We start from the raw sequence: 21,129 nt of genomic DNA, 5'->3' as shown, positions 1-21,129 counted from the left end.
CGATGAAGTTAACATAAAAGCTGCAGCTACACCGGATTAATTTCAGGCATTTGGTAACTGGAGACAAATCTCACTGACGTGAGGGGAACCTATGCTTCCTCCCAACCTGTGAATCAGAGCCATCCTTTCAGTGCACACTGCTCATTTCGAGTAACCCTTAAACTACATCTCCTTTGTGTAAGGTGTACTATTTGACACAGGTAAAAAATGAGACAACATCATCTGTCACAGCCTGAGAAACCCCAACACAGGATAAACTGGGAATGAACAGAAAAACACACAGGCGTGCAGAAAGGCTGTATTTCCAGGTGTAGCTAGTTTTTACTAAGAAGGTAAAAGAGTGGACAGCAGGTATCTCAGAGGAAAGGCAGCAGCATCTTGGACTGAAAGAGGAGGAAGGGGCCGGGGTGCCCAGGCTGGGTGCTGTGCCAGGGCAACCATGGGGCTGCCATCCCCCGGGGCAGGCCCTTGCCTCTGCCCCCTGCCCCGTGGGGGAGTGCCCCAGCAAAGCTCCATGAAGCTTTCACTCCTCAGGCGGCGTTCTGGTATGCTTAGGGAACCCCCTTGCACACCCGTGAGAGTCCTGTGAGAAAAAGAAACAGCTGTTCATTTGAAAAGAGGTTCAGTTTAATGAACCAGGGCTATTATACAACACTTAGGGGACACGGAAAGCAAACAACCATCCTCCCTGACAGATACCAGCTACAACCTGGATGCTTTCTCACACAGAGTTTTAGGACATGCTCTTTCTCTCCCCAGGCAGCATTTCAAGGGTTAAGGATCAGGGTAGGCAATGCAGGCTGTGCTAGGGCAGGAGGGCAGCCTGCCTAAGTCCTCAGTGGGCATCATGTATAATTCCATCCCCATGTATAGCCTTCTCCACACATGGTTGGAAAGGCTCTTTTCAGAGGAGATCTGTACATTCTTCTCTATATTAGTGTGTAATGGGGCAACTGAGGCACAGAGAGGTTGAAGTGACTTGCCTGGCATCCCCCAGTAAGATAATGACACACCTGAAATGAACCCCATGGACTCCAGAGAGCCGGGCCAGTGCTCTGCTGTTCCCTTGGCCACGCTGTCTTCTCCTCAAGGATTAAATCTCTCCTCTGGACATCTAACAGGGCACAATACCATGGCAGCCTAACATGGACTGCAAAGCAAGTCACTGGTCTTCGTATTACAGCAGAGCTGTGTACTTGGATGGGTTTTAGTACCCTTAGGAGATCTCTCTCTTAAAACTGCATGTGAAGACTTCCATTAACACTACCATGCTGTTCCCTGAGGTGTGGGTGATCACAGCAGCCACTCTGGAATGGCACCTGATCCTTAAAACACTTCCAAGAGTGAGAATCATACCGGAAGCAAATATTTGATCCAAAGGCCTATGAAAGTCTATGCACAAGGAACCCAGTCTACGGAGATGACTGAATTCGAGCAATGTCTGCAGAGAAACAAGGATGTCCAAGGCTTGGCCTAAGATTCCTTAGGTCAGGAATATCCTGCTAAAAGACAAAATAGGAATTTTCTTCAACTCCTGCGGCTTTCAAGTATCTACTCATATCTTCATTGAATGCAGAAGAGCCACAGATTAATACAAATGGCTTTCTTCGACAGGAATTTACTATCGTCTTCATCAAGTCTTCATTGAGACGACCGGTGTATGTGTTTTCCTGATAGCTCCACGGAAGTTTTTCCAGTGATGTTTCCTGAAAAGACAAAAGATTTGCAGTGTGCCATGTTAAAAAGGACAATTGATTGCTTACAGCCAAATCTCCCTCTTCCCCTCAGAGTACTGCACAGGACGTTTCTCACCCTTGTGACTCCATCTGAGCAGAAGTGACCCATCCAGAGAGCTACGTTCCTCTTCCAAAGCCCAGATCAAATCTTTCCCTGCCACGAGACCTAGCCGCTCACTCAGAGTGGACCAGAGTGTAACTATTGAAATAGTGTAACTAAAAACCAGAGTGTAACTATTGCCAAGAAACATTGCAGAACCTTCTCCTTTGAGAACCACTTCCCACCATGCCTTTTCTATTCCCAAGTCCTAAATCCCAAGTCTGTTCCTCTCCATTGCCTCTTCCATTCCCAAGTCTCTTTCAGTCCCATCTCCCTCGACCAAAACTGAAAGAAGCCACCCCTGCTCCAAACACAGCTCTGATCCCATGAGAAATGTTAGATCCCATGGCATTAGATCCAGCAGGGACTCCCCTACTGCTATTAATTAGAAGCAGAAGGTGCTCAGATGTGTGACAGGCAGCAGAGTGAACTACTGAGACAGACAGATATATAATCCTAAAAGGGAGGATGCACAAGCCAGTGCTGGAGTACAACAAACCTGCTAAGAGAAGAGAAGGAAGGGAGAGATGTATAGGCAGGGCAGACAGTGTTGACAGGGGTCAGGTGGGTTTCTTGCCCTTCACTGACTGAATTTCAAGACCTCCTTCATGCTCTTGAGACAGCACTGTCCTGGAAAGGGTATTTAAGCTATGTCACCAGAGACTATTACCAGTTACGCTCCTATAAAGTAGCTGGGGGGGGTGCCTAAATCACAAGTACTCTTCTCTATACCCAATCTCAACTTGCTGAGGTCATATTTGGAACATAATGTATGAGGCAGATCCACCAGGAGAGATACAAAAAATCATTCATCTGAGAAACTAAAAATGCAATGGGATTCATTCCCTTAGCATAAATAATTCTTTCTATATCCTCCCTGCAATGAATCCTCATTTCTGAGGGAAATAATTTTCAACTACCAAATCTGTGCAGAACACAGGCAACTTTGGGACCAAATGGAAATGAAAAAGACTGCTCAAAATGTAAGACCACTGAGAGGTATGCCCTCATCCCATGGATTTGGCAGAAAAAGTAATTTTACAGAGGGGGAAACAACTTTAAGAAGTTTAAAAATGGGTCAGCTGGGAAAAATAATTGCTGGGAAGTTGGTGCTAACATACTAGAAGAAGAGAGCTCTAGCCATGAGCAATGAATAGAAGATAAGGACAGATTAAGGCACTGGTATTAGGAAAGAAGAAATAGTTTATTTGCTGTGAGTCTCCCAGAGTCAAGTTTTCTTTGCACAAATGCTTAGGCGCAACAACAACCGTCTGAAGTGGGGGAAAATAATCAACAGTAACTAAGAATCAGTGGGCCCATCCCAACAGAACAGCCACCAAGGAGGTAAAGAGGAACAAGCAGCAATGGTTGCTTCCCTGAAATTCTCCAGACTGGTAGCAGTGTGAGAATATGTAGCAGATTTAAGAACAGCAGCTGCTGGATCACAAAATACCCTCGATGACCGGGAAAGAATTAACACCATGCTGATGGAAAAACAGAGGAGGCAGAGTCTCATCCAGCACCCAGAACCCTCACACAAACATGCTTCATATCCATTTATTCACCTGGCTTAGGACATAGAGTATTCTGATGTTCCAGTATCGAGCCAGATTCTGGAGAAGAGGTTTCAAATAAATGTTGTCAAACGTACGGAAGCAGCCAACAAGAGTTACAAAGGTTTCATCCTCTTCATCATCTGTGATGGACTGGAGGATGGGAAGCATTGGTGTGAGGCCGGTACCAGATGCCAGCATGAGGAGTTCTCCATGCTAACAACAAAACAGAGAATTTTGAATGAGCTGTGGTGACTGGAAATGGAGGTACTCATTGTCAGTTCCTCCTTGCTGCCACACTGGTAGGGCTCCTCGAGAGAGAACATATCAGAAGGTCATGACCTGGCAAATTCAAATCTCAATGTATTTTTCTGCAAAGGATTACAGATAGCACTTTCAGGGTTTATATATCAAATCTAACAAAACTGTATTTTACCCAAATATGAACATTTATCCTAACTTTAGCCTTGATTTCAGTTAATTTATATTTCAGTTTCAATTCTGCAGTACATTTGGGGACCCACTGCGTGTTGTCTTCCCACTGGAAAAGATCCCCGTGTTTATCTTGGATGCTGTAAGGCATAATCCTGAATGTTCTCTGGAGGAAATGGTTTCTTCTCCATCCCGATCCACGTATCCTCCTGGTGTATTATCTCACTTTTCTCAAAGAGCTACCCACAGCACACAATAGTGCTTCCCACCTGCAAGGGGGGACATTCACTCTGCTCGCGATAGGGGTGTTCAGGCAGTGAGGTGCTGCGCGTAGGAGGACAGGAGGTTCCCCGCACTTTCCCCGGCTGCCAACCAATGCCAGAACTGGGACTTAAGCCCCTATTAAGCCCTCAGAGGCTGCTTGCACTCTGTTTTGACTGGGCAGTTTACTGTGAATGGATCTGATCTGCCTGAATCTGAGTCCTATTCTCCTGGCAGCAAATAGAGATAAAAGAAAATTTTACTATGAAACTAATATTCGGGACCTATGTTATAATTCCTAAATAACAGACAGTTCTTCTAGAGCAAGTTGTTTTAAAGATTGCCCAGGTGCTTTGCAAACTGCATGTACACAGATCACCCAGACAGTCCCTGAATGCAGCCACTTCTAGGCATGACTGCCATGTTCTGTCCCAAACGATTATCTGGAAGCTTTTAAGAAGAGAACAGTAGCCTAAACCAGCAGGGAGAGTATTTCAGGAAGCAGAACACAATTGCTCTGCATGGAGCTCGGCCACTGGGATTTTACAGCCTTATTTGGGGGGGGGGGGGGGGAGAAGAAAAGCCAAGGCTTTGGGATCTTAACGATCCAGTGTTTCAATTTTGCTCCTCATTTGAAAGGTCAGAATTAAGTAACCGAATTACTATGTGTGAGAAGCCTTCCCCTGAAACTGGATCTGCCTTTCTTTGCAGCGAGCCTGGTATCAGCAAGTGGGATCAATCAACATTTGCAGAGTGGCTGGGTGACGTGACACCTCACTGGAGCTGCCACAGTTCAGGGAATACCCAAGAGAAAAAGATCAACACCTCCCCTTCACTTGTGCTCAGTCACAAAACAGCAATGTGGTTCAAACAAGGCAAAACCCGATCCACACTCATTGCTGGTGCAAAATAAGTTCCCTTTGTTAAACGCATCAGGAGCTTCTAATGCAAGTGATGTACAGAGAGCCTTGCTAATATTTTCCAGTCTCCCGTCCACCTCCCTCTCCTCTTCCTTCTTAAATATTCTACGGTTCAGTAAGGTGTACTTTCTCCAATTGACTGCTAACGTTGTAGCACTGTACAGTAACCCAGGAAGTCCCTAAAATAATCATGAAAACAGTAATCAAATTGATGTCTTCCCTTCAGAGTATTAAACAAAGCTAGCTGCCACAAGCTGAAACATCCTATGTCTCTTAGGGAACTAACCTTATTAGGTTGATATGGGAACCCTCCAAACGGCCCACGCCAAAAGACCATGTCTCCTTTTTTCCATGTTTTTATGTATTGTGACATTAGCCCAGTTTCATAGCACTAATAAAAAACATTGCACAAAAGAAAAGAATAATTATACTCTGTTGGAAAGTTTCCCAGCTTAAAGTCAATTATAAAGTTATCTACATTTAAACAAGAATGGGGCAAAAAAGCATTTCATGCATTTAAAAAGAAAGATCATTCTATTTGAAAAATAACTCAAAGTTATACCCAAAACAAAGACATTTAAATTAAATCATACTGGATCCATTCCAGCTTGACTATAATGTAAACACAACCCACTCTCATGCAGTCTGAATTTCCAAAACTGGAAAAAGCTTATCAGAGTTCTTGCTTACAAAGCACACAGAGAAGAGTGTCTTGAATGCAAAGCACAGTCCAAGCCTTCAAGTGTTCTCCAGATCTCAGGGTATGGGGTCTGGAAATGCCCTCTGGGTACTGATAGTTATATAAACACTGCATAGCTCTTGCTTTATTTCAGTCTCTCAGATGCTGTGTTGATACAATTAGTGACCCAAAGTCAGGTTTCTCATTTATAAAACTTTTGTTTTCAGAACAGATCATCTGCATGCTAAGGGATGCCTTCACATTTTAAAAAAAAAAAAAAAAAAGTTAATTTGGGCCTCACAGAAGAAAAACATTAGCAAAATCTGCCTTACTTTCTACCAGGCACAAACAATATTATCTAGGCTTTCGCCTGCAGGAATGCTAACCTCACTCATGACTGATGAGGAAGGATCAGTGCTTGCTAGAAACAGAGAAGAAAGGAGAGGCTGGAAAATGAAGGGCTCATCCAAGCAGTCTTGTTGCTATGTGCTATATGTATATGTCCTATACGTATGACCACTTTATGGTTAATGAGAACAAACACGCACAGAACGGCGAGTCTGTGGGATCTGGCCGGAGAACCAGGTCTGGTCCAAAGAGCAAGAGCAGATAAGCCCAAGAGCTGCAGCAGACAACTGGTTTTGCACAGAGGCGATGCCACTGATAAGCCTCAGTGAGAGCAACACAACTAGAGGTCAAAAGATGAGATGTGACATAAGCCTTCAAAGATTCCAGCCCATATGAAAGAAGCACATTTTGGGGTATTTTCTGTACACGCATTGGACAGAAGCCCAGCTCCACACCCCAGTGCGTTGGCTGGCCACCAAGCTGCACTGCAGGCAAACGAAATTGGTGAACCACAAAGAAGCTAAGAAAAAATGAGTGAGCGAGCCGTGCTTGTGCTTGCAGGCAGTGTTAGCTAATCAAGAACACAGATGCTCCTCCCCTCCTAACAACCTCACTTAAACAAGATACCTGAAGTATTAAGAATTATTAGCACCAGTTGTTACATTCAAAAATTAAATGCCAAACATACACGCATCCAGGCTCTGAGTTACTGTCAGAAACATATTACCTTCAGAGAGCTCTGGGCAGGTACTAAGTCTCATGCAAAGAGTGCTCAGTTGCATCAAAGGAGCAGTATTTTACACCTGCCTTCTTCAAACATATACGGAAACCCAAGGCAAGAGCAGAAAAGTCAGCCCCACTCACTGCCTATTCCCAATGGACCAGGGTAATGGAAACTAAAACAATCTTTCTTTCACCAAAATTATTTCCAAAAATTGAAGTGAGAAGTGATTGAGTGGGTTTAAAATAAATTTTTCTAAGTAAAATGAAAAAAATAATTATCTCCTGGGGGAAAACTTCTACACCCAGTTTTACATGGAGAGAAACCCTAACATTATAAAATCACTCAAAAAGAGGGTTATGCTCTGTAAATGGCAACTCCCTCACTCTTAACTGTAGTATCACAAATGCAATGCTATAATAACAGGAGACAGAAGGGTTTGAACAGTGCTTGGATTGCATAGTAATAATAATAATATAGTACTTTCCAAAATTGCCTGAATAGTGTGAAATATACCACAATCTACAGAGTGAGTTATAAAAATGGCTGCTTTACACTGGGTGTTACCAACCTCTTTTGTCACTGCCAGAGAATAACTATAGCTCCCTTTGGGATGAAAGGTTCTGTATAAAGGAAAGGTATCATTACAATCATTACTATTATTATTGAAATGCAAAACCTGTGAGTAATAAGCAAGTATACATGAAATTTCACAGTCATCCTGTGAACGTATCCTATTAATGCAACTCAAATGCAACATTTCTCTCCCCTACCACACACCAATTGCCACAAGAATGGTGAAATGACCCTCCCACAGGTGTCCTATAGAAGCTGTAGACTTTTCTAAAGAACAGGGTTTGTGTTCGAACACATAATGCATAACAAACCCCAAAAATGTGAAATCCTGGAAGACAGGCAGAGGATGAGTGGTCATTCTCTGCAAACCACCTGGCGTACCCAGCACTCTGAATTTCACACCTATACTGAAGTCTGTGTCTGCCCTAAGGAATCAGTAGTGACATATAAATGCAAGATCAGAAAAATTGTCTTCAATTCGATATTCTCCACAGAAAGCAATCATTTCTGAGGGCCCTGCAGACTTTATTCAGACAAATTTCCAGCCAAGTTCTCCTATAAAATCCTTTTGAACTCAACCAGCATTTTGTGGTGGCCTCCAGCAAGGCCAGGACACTTGTCCAAAACAGGGCTCTGCCACCCCATCCACCCTGATAGGGGCAGCCTGCACCCATGGGCCACCTCTCTGCCCCATGGGCCACGGGGACCCTCTCAGACTGCAGGCAGCTTCAGAGCCCTGCCCACAAACCAGAAACAGCTGCCTATTGTCTATCTACATTTTTAACCAAACTGAAAAATTTTTCTGAGGTGTGTTCTTAAAGTAAAATAGAGGGGGGAAGATAAGGGCTGGGCAAAGACTTCCCAAAATCAGTGGTTCAACTGGGCTGACAACTGGGTGCAATTTCAAAGACAGATTGAAAAGGCAAAATGAAATCAGGGAAGTGCAATGGGCACCTCTTTCCATGCTGGCAACCGCGGGGCTCCCAAGAGGCCCTCCCAAGTGCTTAACAGGGCTTATGCCGCACAGCACTTGTTTGTGTGTCACCTTCCTCTGCTTTCAGTTTTGTGGGAAAAACTGCAATTTTTATCAGCAAAGCACAACTGCTTCAAAACAACACAGAAACAGTCCATGAGGGATTTGAGAGAGTCTCACTTGAAGTGCTGACAGAGTGCTTGGTTCCTAAAGAAAACACAGTCCCCAGCACCTTAGACTCTAATCCATATTGTACAGGCTTACTTACTTTCATTAAAACTTCAAAGTAACCTTCTGCATTCCCTGGACTAATCGGAGTATAGGCTCGCTGGACCTCCAAACCATTCACCATTCCTCTGAGAAGAGAAAAATGGGAACCCACTGTGACTTGGGTCATTGACTGGTATTACCAAACTTCTGCAGTCCTCTGGGGAGACAAGGGAGGCAGCAGGTCCTCTTCCCAATGGCCCAGCCCATGCACAGATGCAAAACATTTCCCCACCAGAGGTAAAAATCCAGGGGGAACATAATGGCTAAATGCACCTTTTGTTTTCCCAGTGGTGGCCCCAGCTGCACCACATATTCAACTCATGGACACATCCCTGGAAGGATGTTTGAGCAGTTTTGTGAGAAGCAGCTGAACATGCAAGACTGGCAAAGGGGAGAGAAAAATGTTTTTGTGGTAGGTTTGCTATACCTTTTGGGCTGGGGTCTACTTTCCTTTCTGTGTTCAGACAGCATCTGGTAATTAAATAATGAAAGCCAGGGCACGGCCTTGACCTGAGGTCTTGTCAATAGACACTGTATTTTCCTGTAAGTCTTCTCTTTCCATAGAATATATCCACCCTGCTCTTTACCACTGACTATGGTAATTGATTGAAGTGACCGAACCTTTTCCTCTACTGCATCATGAGTGACGGCTGAAGGGAGAAGCGTGTACTTTCAGCAGCCAGCCAGCTGTACACATCAGCTGTTAACGTACAAATAATGTCAACAGATACAGATCAATGGCATCATAACATGACTTTTTCTATCTGGCAATGATCACCACAGATGGCCGAGAGAGACACAAACTTTTCCCAAGTGGCTCCTTTCTGGCAAGGAATAAACTATGCAGGAGGGTTGTTTTGTTAGAAATCAGTCAGGAAATGCCTGGACACCAGGGGTAACACCCCAGGTGCTGAGTTACCCCAAGATACACGGCCTCAAATACCAAGCTCTGGGGTAAGCGCAGCTCATTGTCTTCATCCCAACATGCTGGAGTAAATCATCTGTTGTAACATCTATTCTTTGACTCCTTCTTTCTGCAAATGGATTTTCTTAATCACACCTAGTTCTTTCTGAACCACCGACGCAAGGATAATGCTGAAGAAAAATACAGCTTTGGAATGGCTTCTACCATAAAATTAGTAGACCTAACGAGCTCACAAGTTCTTTCATCTGTGTCATTGTGGAGGTATAGAAATTATGATTTGCCTGGTATGAAGCCTTTGTCTATTGACAAAAACCTACGTATTAGGTTACATAATGCAGACTGTTTAACTAGCACAGAGAACAATACCTTAACACGATATGTTGTCCTAAACTCAATCGCAGACTGCTATTTCCTGGTAATTCAAATTTGTACTGGTAGGTGTCCTCTGTTAGCTGCTCCACCGAGCTTATGCTGAATGCAGTAAATGTATCTGGATTCAGTTCTGAATTACTGCTCTGCAAGAACAACAATAAATAATTACTCGGTTAGATGGTGTCTTTTATTATTTTATTTTTCTTTGGAAGCAAACGTGCGTGCTAATTTAGTGCCGGAGATACTCAGGACTCCAGAAGAACACGTATTAAATGCTGGGGCCCAGCGCAAATTTCAGCACTCTGCTGATTCATTATCATGTTCTGCGGCACGCACTTTGGGATCTTGCATTCTCCTCCCCCCCCCCCCTTTTTAAATTACATTTTAACACCTTACAGCAAGGTCATCCTATTATGACTCACTGCAAGCATTTTCTCATGTCTGGAAACAAACAGAAATAACACTGCTAAAAGAGCTGAGCGCTGCTTTGGGGGCAACTTTGAAACCTGCTGATGACCACTGCGAATAGGAAATATTGTTAGCTGTTTCAACGCTGACCATTTTTGCTTGACCCAGCATAGTTAATCCTATGCAAAAGGGTACTGACAAGCTTAAAATTATGCTCTGAAGACAACTACTCCACCACACACAATGCAGCTTTCTTGATCCTCAAAGTATGAGTCTAAAAATCAGGAAAAGATGGAAAAGGTCAGGAAAACGGAGCTTCTCTGAGGAAACTGTCAAAGAAAATCGTGAATCTTTGTACCTTTCACCCACTCCCAGTTTCCAGAGAGGCTGGCTCTGGCTGGCTGGGGTACCCCAGCAAGGAGAAGCTGCAGACCCAGGGCTGTAATGCGACACCAAGGCGAACTCGACACTTGGAAAATCACATTACAGCAGGGAGAGAGCAGGCAAGGGGGAGGGTGGCTGTGAAGGCAGAGTTTAGGGAATTGCATTTACAGCCTTCTCTTAAGACATCGCTTTAATCTATTGCTGCATCCCTTGCCCATCTCCACAACCCCACACATTAACAAGTATGATCAAAGCACTGGCTCTAGGATGTTATGAAGATAAATTGACCTGCTCCTTCTTTTCCGTGAGGAGGCTTTTGTCTTGCTTTGCTTTGGCCCTCTCCCATTGTGCAAGCTCCTTCTCATACACATCATAGATGCAGGGTTTGCAGCCGCTGCCGCAGCACTGGGATGGAGAAGGTTCCTGGGGTTTGAGCGCCAGCCAGTCGTCCTCATTTCCACTCATTGTCTGCAAAACACAAGCCCTGCATCAAAAACAGCACGATGAGCGGCACGTGCTCATCAGCTGAGCATTATTTGGAGGAAGGCTGAGAAACCTCTCTCTAGCATCTTGCATGTATATCTCAGGGGGCTCAGAAAACTGAAAACCCGCGAGCTGATCTGGTACCTGCAACAATCCATGTTTCATTCAAATGGTTGCTGCCTCTGCCTTGTCCGGTGCAGGAATGCCAGACCTTGCAGCCCCCGTCCCAGAGCCACGCAGCAGGCTCCAGCTCAGGCTCCGCTTCCCAGCCTGGCTGCCCAGCTAAAGCTGCCTCCAGCAGCAGCAAGCACACACTTATTCCTGCTTGTTCTGACGTGGTGATTTCCAACAAAAGAGCAGCCTGGTCACCTGGAGCGGAAACATCTAAAAATCTGCAGCTCAGTCCATGAGAACGGACAATGAACTCCAACCACCAAGACATGGCCTGCTGGAGCACTGCTTTAAAATGGCAGGAGGGCAGTGAGCTGAAAGTGGGGTTCAGAGCCAAGAGACCAGAGGCAAACGTGGTAAGTCACAGGCAAGCAAACGAACACTATTTATGAGCACATTTGAGTCTGGCTTTAAATGCAGACATGTAGGAAAGGGCCAGAAGCACAAGCAGCATGTTTTTTATTCCTTAGCGCTACCCTTGCTTCGGACGAGAGCTGTACTCAAACCAAATGCTCTTCAAACGAAAATAATGATGCAGATCTCTCAGGAACTCTGCTATTTTCACACAAACGGTTGGCCTAACGCTGTTCCCAATGCATTTGTATCTATATCATTTAAACAAAAGGAAGCCCAGAGGAAATTATAAAGCCACGGGTAACGAGGCTGAGGAAGAGACACTTAGCACTTAGAGCAGCTTCACTTCCAAGGTGAATTAATTAACTAACCTTCACCCCTGCAACACAAATACGTTTATTCTAACGCTATGGGGGGAGAACGGGGAACCAAAGGGCGAGTGGTCCTGCTCTCCACAGCGGCCGACGGTTCCACGCCCCCCGAGCGGGGCTCCCCTGAGGGCTGTGAGGAGGGTGACCGCGACCAGGCCGCGGGTGGAGCCCGGAGCCCCCAGGCTCGGGAATGGCCATTTATCGAACATATATAAAATTATACACGTTTATAGAGGTTCGAGCACTTACTGAGCGCGCCCGGGGGTGGGGCACGCCGCCCCGCAGGCAGAGCGACCCCGTCCCCGCAGGGCCCCGGCGCCCCCGGGGCACAGGCCCAGGCCCAGGCCCAGGCCCGGCCCCAGGCCCCGCCCCGCGCCCCCTGCCCGCCAAGGGCCGGTCTCCCAACTGCACCCCCCAACGCGAGAGGGGAGGCGCCTTCCCCTGCCCGCCTCCTGACTTACCAACATGGCACCTGCCCTTCACCCGCCGCCCCGCCTCGCAGCCGCCGCCGCCAGGCAATTTGCCGACCCTCCCTTACCGCGGGTCGCCTGTCCTCCATTGGCCGTTTCCGCCGTCAGTCACCCGAGGGGGAAAGGGAGGGGGTGAGCCCGCCTGCCACGCTCCCGCCGTGCCGCGCGCGCCAAGATGGCGGCGGGCGGGCGTTGAGGCGGCGAACGGGAGGATGGCGGCGGCGGCGGCGGCGGGGCCGATGGCGCTGAGGCGGGCGGGGGTGGCGGCGGCGGCAGCGGCGCGGGGCCGCGGCTTCCTCACCCGCGGCATCCTCACCCCGGCGGCACCGCCTCGTCACCGCGGGCCGCTGCCGCGCACGCCCTGGACCACCCGCGGGCCGCCGCCGGAGGAGCTGGCCCGGGCGGTGGAGCGGCGGCCGGTGCGGGAGCAGGTGGAGCTGGACACCATCACGTACGCCGGGCGGCAGCACTACCTGCCCGGCCTGGCCCGGCCGCGCTTCCCGCCCTGGGACCGCGGCTGGCACGACCCCTGGCACTCGCCGGGGCCGCGCTACGAGGACATGCCGCTCTACAAGGAGCGCGGCTGCTACATCTGCCACCGGGGCGTCCGCATGCTGGAAGGTACCGGCCCGGCGGCCCTTCCCCCGGGCCGCCCCCTCTGCCCCCCCAGCGCTGCCCCGGGCCGCGCAGCCTGTTCAAGCACTCCCCCTTCCCCGCCAGCCAGGGTTCCTCCTCACACGGTGTATAAACACAGAGGCGGTGGGGAGCCCGCCCTGCCCCATCAACCGACTGTGCCGCCAGCCCGCCCGGCGGCCTCGGTAACGCCTCTTTTCTTGGGTTTTGTTTCAAGGAGTTCGGCAAGCGCAGTGGCTCACCAAGACGACGCTGGTGGAGGGCTTGCCCCCCTCGGTGCTCAGCATCGCTGACAGCCCGGCTCACCAGCTCGAGGACCACGAGGAGCGGGTAAAGCGTGCCGTCTCACACGCGCGGCTCTGGGACACGACAGAAGTTGCTCCCAGGAGAGAACATTATTGGTAAGTCCTCGGTCGTAGGGAAGACCTTTCTGCTGCGTGGTTCTGGCTTTAGCGTAAGCCGGTCATCAAGCAGGTAACCCGAGAACCAGAGTTTTTAACACTGCAAGGATAATTCATACATAGATCTGCTGTTGAGAGATTCACTCACTGTGCAAAACTGCTAGACCCTTTGTATCAGGCTGTCAACTTGTAAAACAAACAAAACCAAGAACAAACAAAACAAACATACCCCATTTCTGCATATTGACAATAGTACCAATGTAAACACATACTCTACATTAAAGCTGCTTTCAGGCCAAGGTCTGTGTTTCAACTTGAGATCTACTTCTAGCTGATGCAGAATGTCAGTTTTTTGAATAACTAATGATAAGCATTACCTCTGCCAACTTGGAACAGGACCGGTGTGTGGGATATTAATCTGAAGTCTGCATTAGCTGTTTGGAAATGTTATGCTATTATATGTTTTACATACAGTAATGTTATGGCATTCATGTCCCAGAAGCATCTGCCCACCATTATGATCACATTTTTTATGTAACTATTTTTTTTTCCTCCTTCTAAAGCCCAGTACTGTTTGAAGACTTGATACATTTATGTCGGTTAATGTCTATGAAGTATCCTTCTCTGGCTAAAAGAATGTTGGCTAGAAACTACAAGATCTCAGCTACGTGGGAAAGAGGTTAGTTGCTGCTGTGGTGGAAGCATTTAGCTCTTTTCATTAATATGAGAGGGGTGACAAAGCCGCTAGCTTTAAGGCTGAGGACTTGGAGAAAATGAAACCATTTCTGGAACCAAGTAATTCTTTCAGTTTTAAATAGTTCTGTAAGGATGGGCAGCCTTGGCAGATGGCAGGAGACGAGAACCAGTGTCTTAGAACTGATTGTTAATTTTTTTGTGTCCAAAACCTGTACTGTTGTTTCTCTACATATGTTAAGAAAATAGCACCAGCAATTAACGTTGGTATTTTAGAAGAAGAACCTACAGCTGAGGTACTATCTAAGTTTAGTTTGGAGGTGAGGGGGAGAGAATGAGCCTTGCAGAACAATGACTTGCTAGAACGCTGCTGCCCAAAAGGAAATGTATGTCTTTCCCTAATGTTATTTTGGCAATGTTTGAATGTAGCCTAATTTCCCTTCCCAGAATCCATTCTCCTTCAGGTTCGTGGCCTGAATGGAATACTTATGAACTCTGTGGCCCCAATACCACCAGTAGCCTCCAAGGAGGAGATACTGGCCACTGAAGAACATGTTCTGGAGACCTTCTATCCCATTTCTCCTACAATTGATCTTCAGGAAGTGAATGTGTACAGAGAGCTCAATGATACAGGTAAATCTAGCCGTTGATGATAATTTTCTGTCAGACTAAGTGTTTGGGTTAACCTGGAGTCCTTGCCCTTCTGTGAGACAGCTGTGGGTAGGGGGTGGATGGGAATGAGGGGACACAGTAGCTGGGCACAGGGTGTGCAGTGCAAGCGCTCCAGACCTGTGGCGAGTATATTGTGGCCAAAGCAAGACTGCAGATAAGAACTTAAATCCCAGCAAATTAAGAATTCCTGAGGATAGGGTGGAAAACACTGGTTGTGTAGTCTCTTACTGAGCAATTCCTGACATGATTATCTGCCGTTTAGGTTTTAAAGATGGTTATCCATACTCTCATCCTCACACTCTGTTCTTCCTGGAATCGGCCAACATTCGTCCTAACAGGTTCAGACCAGAACAACTTCGTGCTAAAATGCTGATGTTTGCTTTTGGCAACGCGCTGGCAAAGGCTAAGGTGCTGTACGGGGTACGTATTGGAGACTGCTGCTGACTCGCTGGGCCTTTGTTCTTTCTCTAAAGCTGCAGCTAGTGGAAGGGGTCGTGACATTCCCTTGCTGTGGCATGTTACAGTAGCTTTCAAATCTCAGCTTCCCAGTCCAGAGGTCTAACTCTAACCTTCAGGTATGGTTCTGCTAATCCAGAAAAAGATCTCTCTGCAATGAGCGTGTTTGTGATGTAACATGCAATAGAGTGGTAATGGGTAGGAACCAGGGAGTAGGTTCAACTGTAAAACTCTAACCCATCCCACAGCTCAGTATGTAAATTGATACTTCATTGCTGGCTGAAGGAGGAATTTTAATTAAAATACAAAATCTACATTCAAAACTCGTTTGACTACAGTAATTTTCTGGGCAAGGTAACAATACATTTATTAAAATCTTGGCTTTAAACCAAGTAGAAAATGCAGAATTAGCAAGTACTCACACCATTTCTGTGGTAACTGGCGCTTTAAACATTCCCCCCCCCCCGCCTTCTTTCCTAGAATGATCCCAAGGTTTTGGAGCAGCCAATAGTGGTGCAAAGCGTTGGCACAGATGGCCAGCTCTTCCAGTTCATGGTGTTCCAGTTAAATACAACAGACCTTGTCTCTAGTGATGGCATAAAAAATCTAGTCTGGATTGACTCTGATCAGAATCTGTATGAAAAAGCCCAGTGTACTCCAGAAGTCAAGAAGAGAGTTGTTACGGTAAGCAAAACTTGGGAAATGGTCCTGGAAATCCTACCCTTTCACCTCTGCTGGAGGTTCGGGAGCTGGCGTAGAGCTGCAGTGCAGGTTTTAAACCAGCTGAAGGGAACTGACACGGGCACTGGCCTCATTCTTATTTAAGCAGGTGTTACTGACAGGGAGTATTTGTAGTGCTGATGTTCTGCATAGTGTGCAAGCTGCATGCCAAGCTTAATATGAACTCCTACATAAAGATATCCCCATCTGTAATCTACCGTCTCATAATATGCTTGTTTAAAATCAATTCGTGCTCTGATGAAGGAAGTGCTTACATGCAACTGTCAGCTTTGCTGTAGAGTAAATAGAGCACAGTGCTGTCAGCCCTGGTTACGCTGGGAGGGCGTCTCACTTTGATGGGCAAAGGGTTTATGCCACTTGAGATGTATACCAGTGGAAGTACCCATACACAAACCCATCTGGGGAGGGAGAGCACAATTTGAAAGCTACCACATCTGAAGTCTTATTCAAGAGTATTTAAAGCTGTTGTTTGTCTACATTAATCACTTCACTGCAAACTGAGCATCCATGTCTTTTTCTCTGCAGAAGCCCGCTGGAATATATGGCTTTCAGCCAGACACATTCAAGAAGTTCCTGGCACTGTATCTGCATGGAACTGTGTGAAATTCAGCTCAAATGAAAATACTTCACCAACTGTACCTGCTGCTTCTCTTTGCCAGAACCATCACATAATTAAAAAAAGGTGGATTAATTTACGTTCAAAAATAAATTATATTGTTACTGAAAGTAAAAATTTTTTTTTTTTTTAAACTAAATTGTGCACGAAGAAACTCTTTCATTTTAGGGGCTTACCTCTGGATTCAGGTTAGAGAGTCATCAAATGCATCCTCCTGCACTCTTCCACCGTTGCCTAGAAAGAACATAAGCCAGTCATTATTCCTCTGCGCAGGTTCTGCTCTCGGTGTGCTTTTGCGCAGAGCTAGACTCAAACCTATTTTCCAAGGTTGCTTTGAGTGCCTCTGAATGCAGTGTATGTGGAAGAGACTTACAAAGCTTCAAGAGGGGAGCCTGAGACATGAGCCTTTTTCATTCTGCCTGGCTTTCACTTTGTTTTACTCCTGGCTGCTTTGGGATGTGTCGTGCTGCCCTGCGCTTAGTTCCCAAAGCACTTAATCGGTGAGATTGCTTTGTTGGATCTATAGAACCACAGTTCTTTTATCCCCCAGTCCTGGATGAAGAGACCTATCCATTTTGGGAAAGTGGTGTAGAATGTAGCGTGAAACTTTGGTGCCTGGTAGCTGGTATTTGCTGCTAAAAACACAAAGGAAGAATTTCTTCCTGCCACACAGAGTTAACTGAGCAGGAAACGTATTCTTTTTAAGATGGGGGATTAGTGTGGTTTTTGTAAAATGAAGGCTAAATTAGCTCCAGCCAAATGTAGAATGTTTTGCAGTTCTGCGCTGATACCCTCCAGCACATGGGAAAGAGTAGGACAGCCTGCGCTATTTTAAGGTGTGGAAGAGCATATTTCCAAGAAATTAATCTCACTTCAGTGTCTTGTGTGAGAGACTGGTCTGTGCTTGGTGATCTCTGGCCGTCTGGATGAACACCCCAGTTGTGTGTTCCAGTCTCAATCCATCAGACAGCTCTGCTCTGCAGGTTTCAGAAAACAGACTTTCGTTAGTCAAATTTGAGATCAACAGTTGCACCAGTAAACTGGGATGCGTCGGCTGCAGGTTAAATTAACAAATCCCTCAATAGTTAGGAGAAAATGCATGAAAGAGAAATAATCTAGTAAGCATTGCATTGATTTAAATCAAGTTAATTCTGCCTGTTCAGGGATGCCTAATTCACCTCATCAATTTAAATCTGCTCAGATCTGTAATTTGCACCCAGTTATTTAGGAATATATTTTAATACATTCGTGCTCTGTGGAGACTGTTCGGTAGGTGTTTCTCAGGCTGTTGGCTCTCTGCTACATCACACGGACCCTGCTGAACAGCTCTAGGCAACAGCCCTCGGACTATTGACGTTCCCTCAGCCTTCCAGCTTCGGGTGTTACCTGTCTTAGGGTGGAAACCCTGCAGGGCAGCCAGCCGCTAGGTTAACGTTCCTGAGCAGAGCGGTTTCACTAAGGCAGCGTGGTAGGAGAGCGGCTGTGGTGGAGAGGGGGTGCGGAGAAATGAAACTCCTCGCGTGCTTCTAGTAGATGTGGGAATCTGTGACGATGGTCTACGTGGGAAAGAGCCAAAGTCCCTTTAGATGCTTTTACGTCTCAGCAAAGACATCTCTGTTAGGACAGGCAGTAGAAGAGGAGAAACGAAGTGAAGCTGAAGTCCTGTTGTCTCCCAAGACTGAGCAGAGACAAAGCGTGAGCACAGGGAGAGATGGAGGAAGGCAGAGCAAAGGCAATTTTGAAAAACGGCAGAAGCAATAAGACATGGGATAGTCAGCAGGGGAACGAAGGAGGCTTCAGCACATTACAAGAGGCATCAGGAAGCCACTTGAGATGAGGGGACCATACACAAGCACGCAAGACCGTGTCCCTGGTTTGCTCAGGGCACAGCTGATCTCGCCTGTGGTGGTGGGGGAAGCAGTGTTCGCATGTTGCTGGAAGGAGCAGCTGATCCTCGTGCTGGGTAAGCAACTCTGAGGTCCAGGAGGGGAACTCGAGGGGGGCAGAGCAGGCTCCTAGCTTGGCACCTGCGATGGATGCTCAGGTTGGTCTGTTGTGGTGCAGGTATGAGGTCCGTGAACCAGGCAGCCCCTGCAGAGCAGCCCCCTTAGCACGGACAGCCGTGCACACGTGTGTGGTGTCCCGCTGGTCTTCCCAAGCACGCTACACGTGGTTCACCCGCTCAGTTCCTCCGGTGTGACCTGCTGGAATTAGCCCAGCTGAGGGAGGTGGGGCCAAGAGCAGGACAATGGGTCACAGAGGCACATCTGGGTTGGCATCAATAAATTATAAAGGCTTGTCAGCAGATGAATGGCATTACCTCAGCAAGGACCAAGAACCAGGCATTAACTTTTAATGAATGGCAGCCGGGGGAAGCAGAACATGCAAGAACAGGACAGCTGGAGTCCAAGATGAAGACGTGGCGGTGCCTAGGACTGCCCGGAGGAGAGCTCTGCAGCCCCCAGCCTGCTGTGGGGATGAGGCATGCTGCACTGTCCTAGCTCCACCACTCCACAGTACCTGCCCCTGAACTGCTTCTGGTGCAAAATCCGACTCCATGGGCTGCACTTGTCATGCCAGCAAGTACACACAGTGCTCAGACCAGAGCCTCTGGTTGTTCAGATCCTCCTCCCGCATTTAACTTAATGAAAACTAATGTGGAAGACAATTATCCCTAAGGTTGGGCTCAGGAGATGTTTAGAGGAGGGAACCTGGCAGTTTCTCATTGTGGTGTTTAATAAAATTAGCCTGTAACCCAGTAAGAACCAATGGGAAGGGCTTTTCTACAGCCTGCAATAAACACAACAGGCAGCAATGCTGCCCGTTGCTCCAGGCAGCTGAGCGGTGCTTGGCTGGGCAGCATGGGCAGGGATGGCCCCAGGGAGGCAGGAGGTCCTCATCAGCATCAGCTAATTACCCTCGGGGGTCACGTTTCCAAATGATGGACAACACTTACATGCTACTTTCTGCAAAGCACGGAGGGATGTGATTGCCTGGACCGAAAACTGCATCGGGGCATGACTGCGGACCCCGCACAAGGACATCTGTGGCATTAATCCGAAAGCAAACCTGCACAGGTAGCAAAGGGTGCGAACACACACCACTCCTTGAACTCACCGTTAATTACATGCTCTGCAGGCATGATGATTTTTCTGGGTGGTTCCCAAACCCAGCAGACATCCAATGCATCGCCCCCTCGCCCCTCTGCTCCGTGAGCATCCGCGACCACATGGCTCTCGCTGCTGGAATTGCAGCAGTGGCATGGCTGTGGGTGCCGGTGCTGGGTGGGAGCGTCCCCCAGGACTGGCAAAGTTCCAGGATGGCTTGCAGCCCCCTGAGCCCACAGCCCACACTTGAATGTTCCCTCAAGGAGGGAGAGGAGCTGCACAACAGCAGCCAGCCATATCCTGCCTGAACTAGTCAAAGGCAGACAACAAGGCTCAGATGGCAGCTCCCAGGAGCGTTTCAGGCACCCAGTGCTTGCAACCACCCATCTGAAGACCTAAAAAGCCGCAATTATTTCCTCAAGTGCTGCAGCAGCCTCTGATGCAGCCTGTCAGGGAGCCAGGTCAGCCTCACCTGGGTTTCTCCCATCTCCAGCAGCCAGTTCAGAGCCTGGAGCTGAGGTGGATCCTGCAACGGTGCATGCACCCACCCTGCACCACAGCCAGCCCTTGCCGGAGGAGCGGGTTAGCAGACGCCATTGCAAGCCTATATATGTGTATATGTATATTTTTTCGCACCCCTTCCCCTCCCTTGCTTACCTCGCAGCAGTGCAGGACTTCAGCAACGGGCAGTAGAAAGACCCAACTCCTGTCCCAGAGCATCCCTGATCTGTAACCTGCTGCATGGGATGCCATCCTGCATCGCCACACTGGCATCCCAACTCCTCCGGCCTCTAATGGGGAAACCCTGGGGGACAGGGTGCAAAAACCCCTCCTCCTCCCCCCCCCCCCCCTTTTTAGCCCCAGAAAGCCCCCCTCTGCCTGTAGCCAGGCAGGCTGGGGGCAGAGAGGGCGAGGGTCCTGCACAGCGCATCTTCAGCCCGGTGCAGGCAAGAATGATCATTTTCCTAGGCTAAAAGCTGAATTTTCAAAATGCTTAACAAAAAAACCCCCGTAAAACAAGCAAGCATCATTAAACCAAACCTCTCCCAGCCCCCCTGGGTCCTGCACCCCAACCAAATCCCTGTCCACCTTCCCAGCCTCAGCCAGAAGCCCCAGCGTCGGCCACCTTTCAGCTCTGCATCACCTCCGCTCCTGCATACCAAAGCCAGGGTTTGGTCCTCGATAAATAAAAGGTCGAAAAAAATCCACACCACCCCCCCCAGGTCTGGCAGCAAACACCAGGAACAAACCGCAGAGCACCGAAATCAAATGTTTATGTTGATATTTATTACAGCATGGGGAG

The 21,129-nt window shown here is 47.6% G+C and overlaps 2 protein-coding genes across 9 annotated transcripts; one reads left to right on the top strand and one right to left on the bottom strand.

Annotated features, from left to right (window-relative positions):
* Positions 1–286: 286 nt before the first annotated feature.
* CYB5RL (cytochrome b5 reductase like) lies at positions 287–12,571 on the bottom strand. 8 transcript variants are annotated; one of them, XR_014228454.1, is made up of 8 exons: positions 11,286–12,274; positions 10,947–11,126; positions 9,861–10,009; positions 8,568–8,655; positions 5,289–5,393; positions 3,402–3,605; positions 1,014–1,706; positions 287–583 (listed from the first exon to the last, which is right to left on the bottom strand). XR_014228454.1 is itself a non-coding variant. In XM_082314661.1 (8 exons), exons 2-8 carry the CDS (start codon positions 11,304–11,306, stop codon positions 1,503–1,505), a joined length of 951 nt encoding a protein of 316 aa, XP_082170787.1. In that variant the 5' UTR covers positions 11,307–11,525; positions 12,499–12,561; the 3' UTR covers positions 287–1,502. The 8 variants fall into 8 exon arrangements, 6 of the variants coding, with proteins under 6 accessions (XP_082170787.1, XP_082170786.1, XP_082170788.1 ...); XR_014228455.1 differs by having other exon boundaries at positions 1,357–1,706; XM_082314661.1 differs by adding an exon at positions 12,499–12,561 and having other exon boundaries at positions 287–1,706; positions 11,286–11,525.
* Positions 12,572–12,717: 146 nt separating this feature from the next.
* MRPL37 (mitochondrial ribosomal protein L37) lies at positions 12,718–16,818 on the top strand. The gene is made up of 7 exons (XM_082314658.1): positions 12,718–13,128; positions 13,358–13,541; positions 14,105–14,220; positions 14,682–14,867; positions 15,169–15,326; positions 15,843–16,046; positions 16,629–16,818. The coding sequence occupies exons 1-7, from the start codon at positions 12,720–12,722 to the stop codon at positions 16,704–16,706; spliced, it is 1,335 nt and encodes a 444-aa protein (XP_082170784.1). The 5' UTR covers positions 12,718–12,719; the 3' UTR covers positions 16,707–16,818.
* The last annotated feature ends 4,311 nt before the right edge of the window (positions 16,819–21,129 follow it).

Source organism: Platalea leucorodia, assembly GCF_965183815.1.
Source record: "Platalea leucorodia genome assembly, chromosome: 5".
NCBI classification, from domain to species: Eukaryota; Metazoa; Chordata; class Aves; order Pelecaniformes; family Threskiornithidae; genus Platalea; species Platalea leucorodia.
Note: the sequence above shows the minus strand (reverse complement) of the source record. Positions and strands in the feature narration are given on the sequence as shown.

Excerpts from the sequence above, each read along its gene's own strand:
- CYB5RL (XM_082314661.1), bottom strand. The coding sequence starts at position 11,306 with ATGAAACATGGATTGTTGCAG. Across the intron at positions 11,127-11,285 it reads TGAAACATGGATTGTTGCAG|ACAATGAGTGGAAATGAGGA; the intron begins GTACCAGATCAG and ends TGTGTTTTGCAG. Across the intron at positions 1,707-3,401 it reads TACTCTATGTCCTAAGCCAG|GAAACATCACTGGAAAAACT; the intron begins GTGAATAAATGG and ends TTGTCTTTTCAG.
- MRPL37 (XM_082314658.1), top strand. The coding sequence starts at position 12,720 with ATGGCGGCGGCGGCGGCGGCGGGGCCGATGGCGCTGAGGCGGGCGGGG. Across the intron at positions 13,129-13,357 it reads GGGCGTCCGCATGCTGGAAG|GAGTTCGGCAAGCGCAGTGG; the intron begins GTACCGGCCCGG and ends TTTTGTTTCAAG. Across the intron at positions 13,542-14,104 it reads CCCAGGAGAGAACATTATTG|CCCAGTACTGTTTGAAGACT; the intron begins GTAAGTCCTCGG and ends CTCCTTCTAAAG.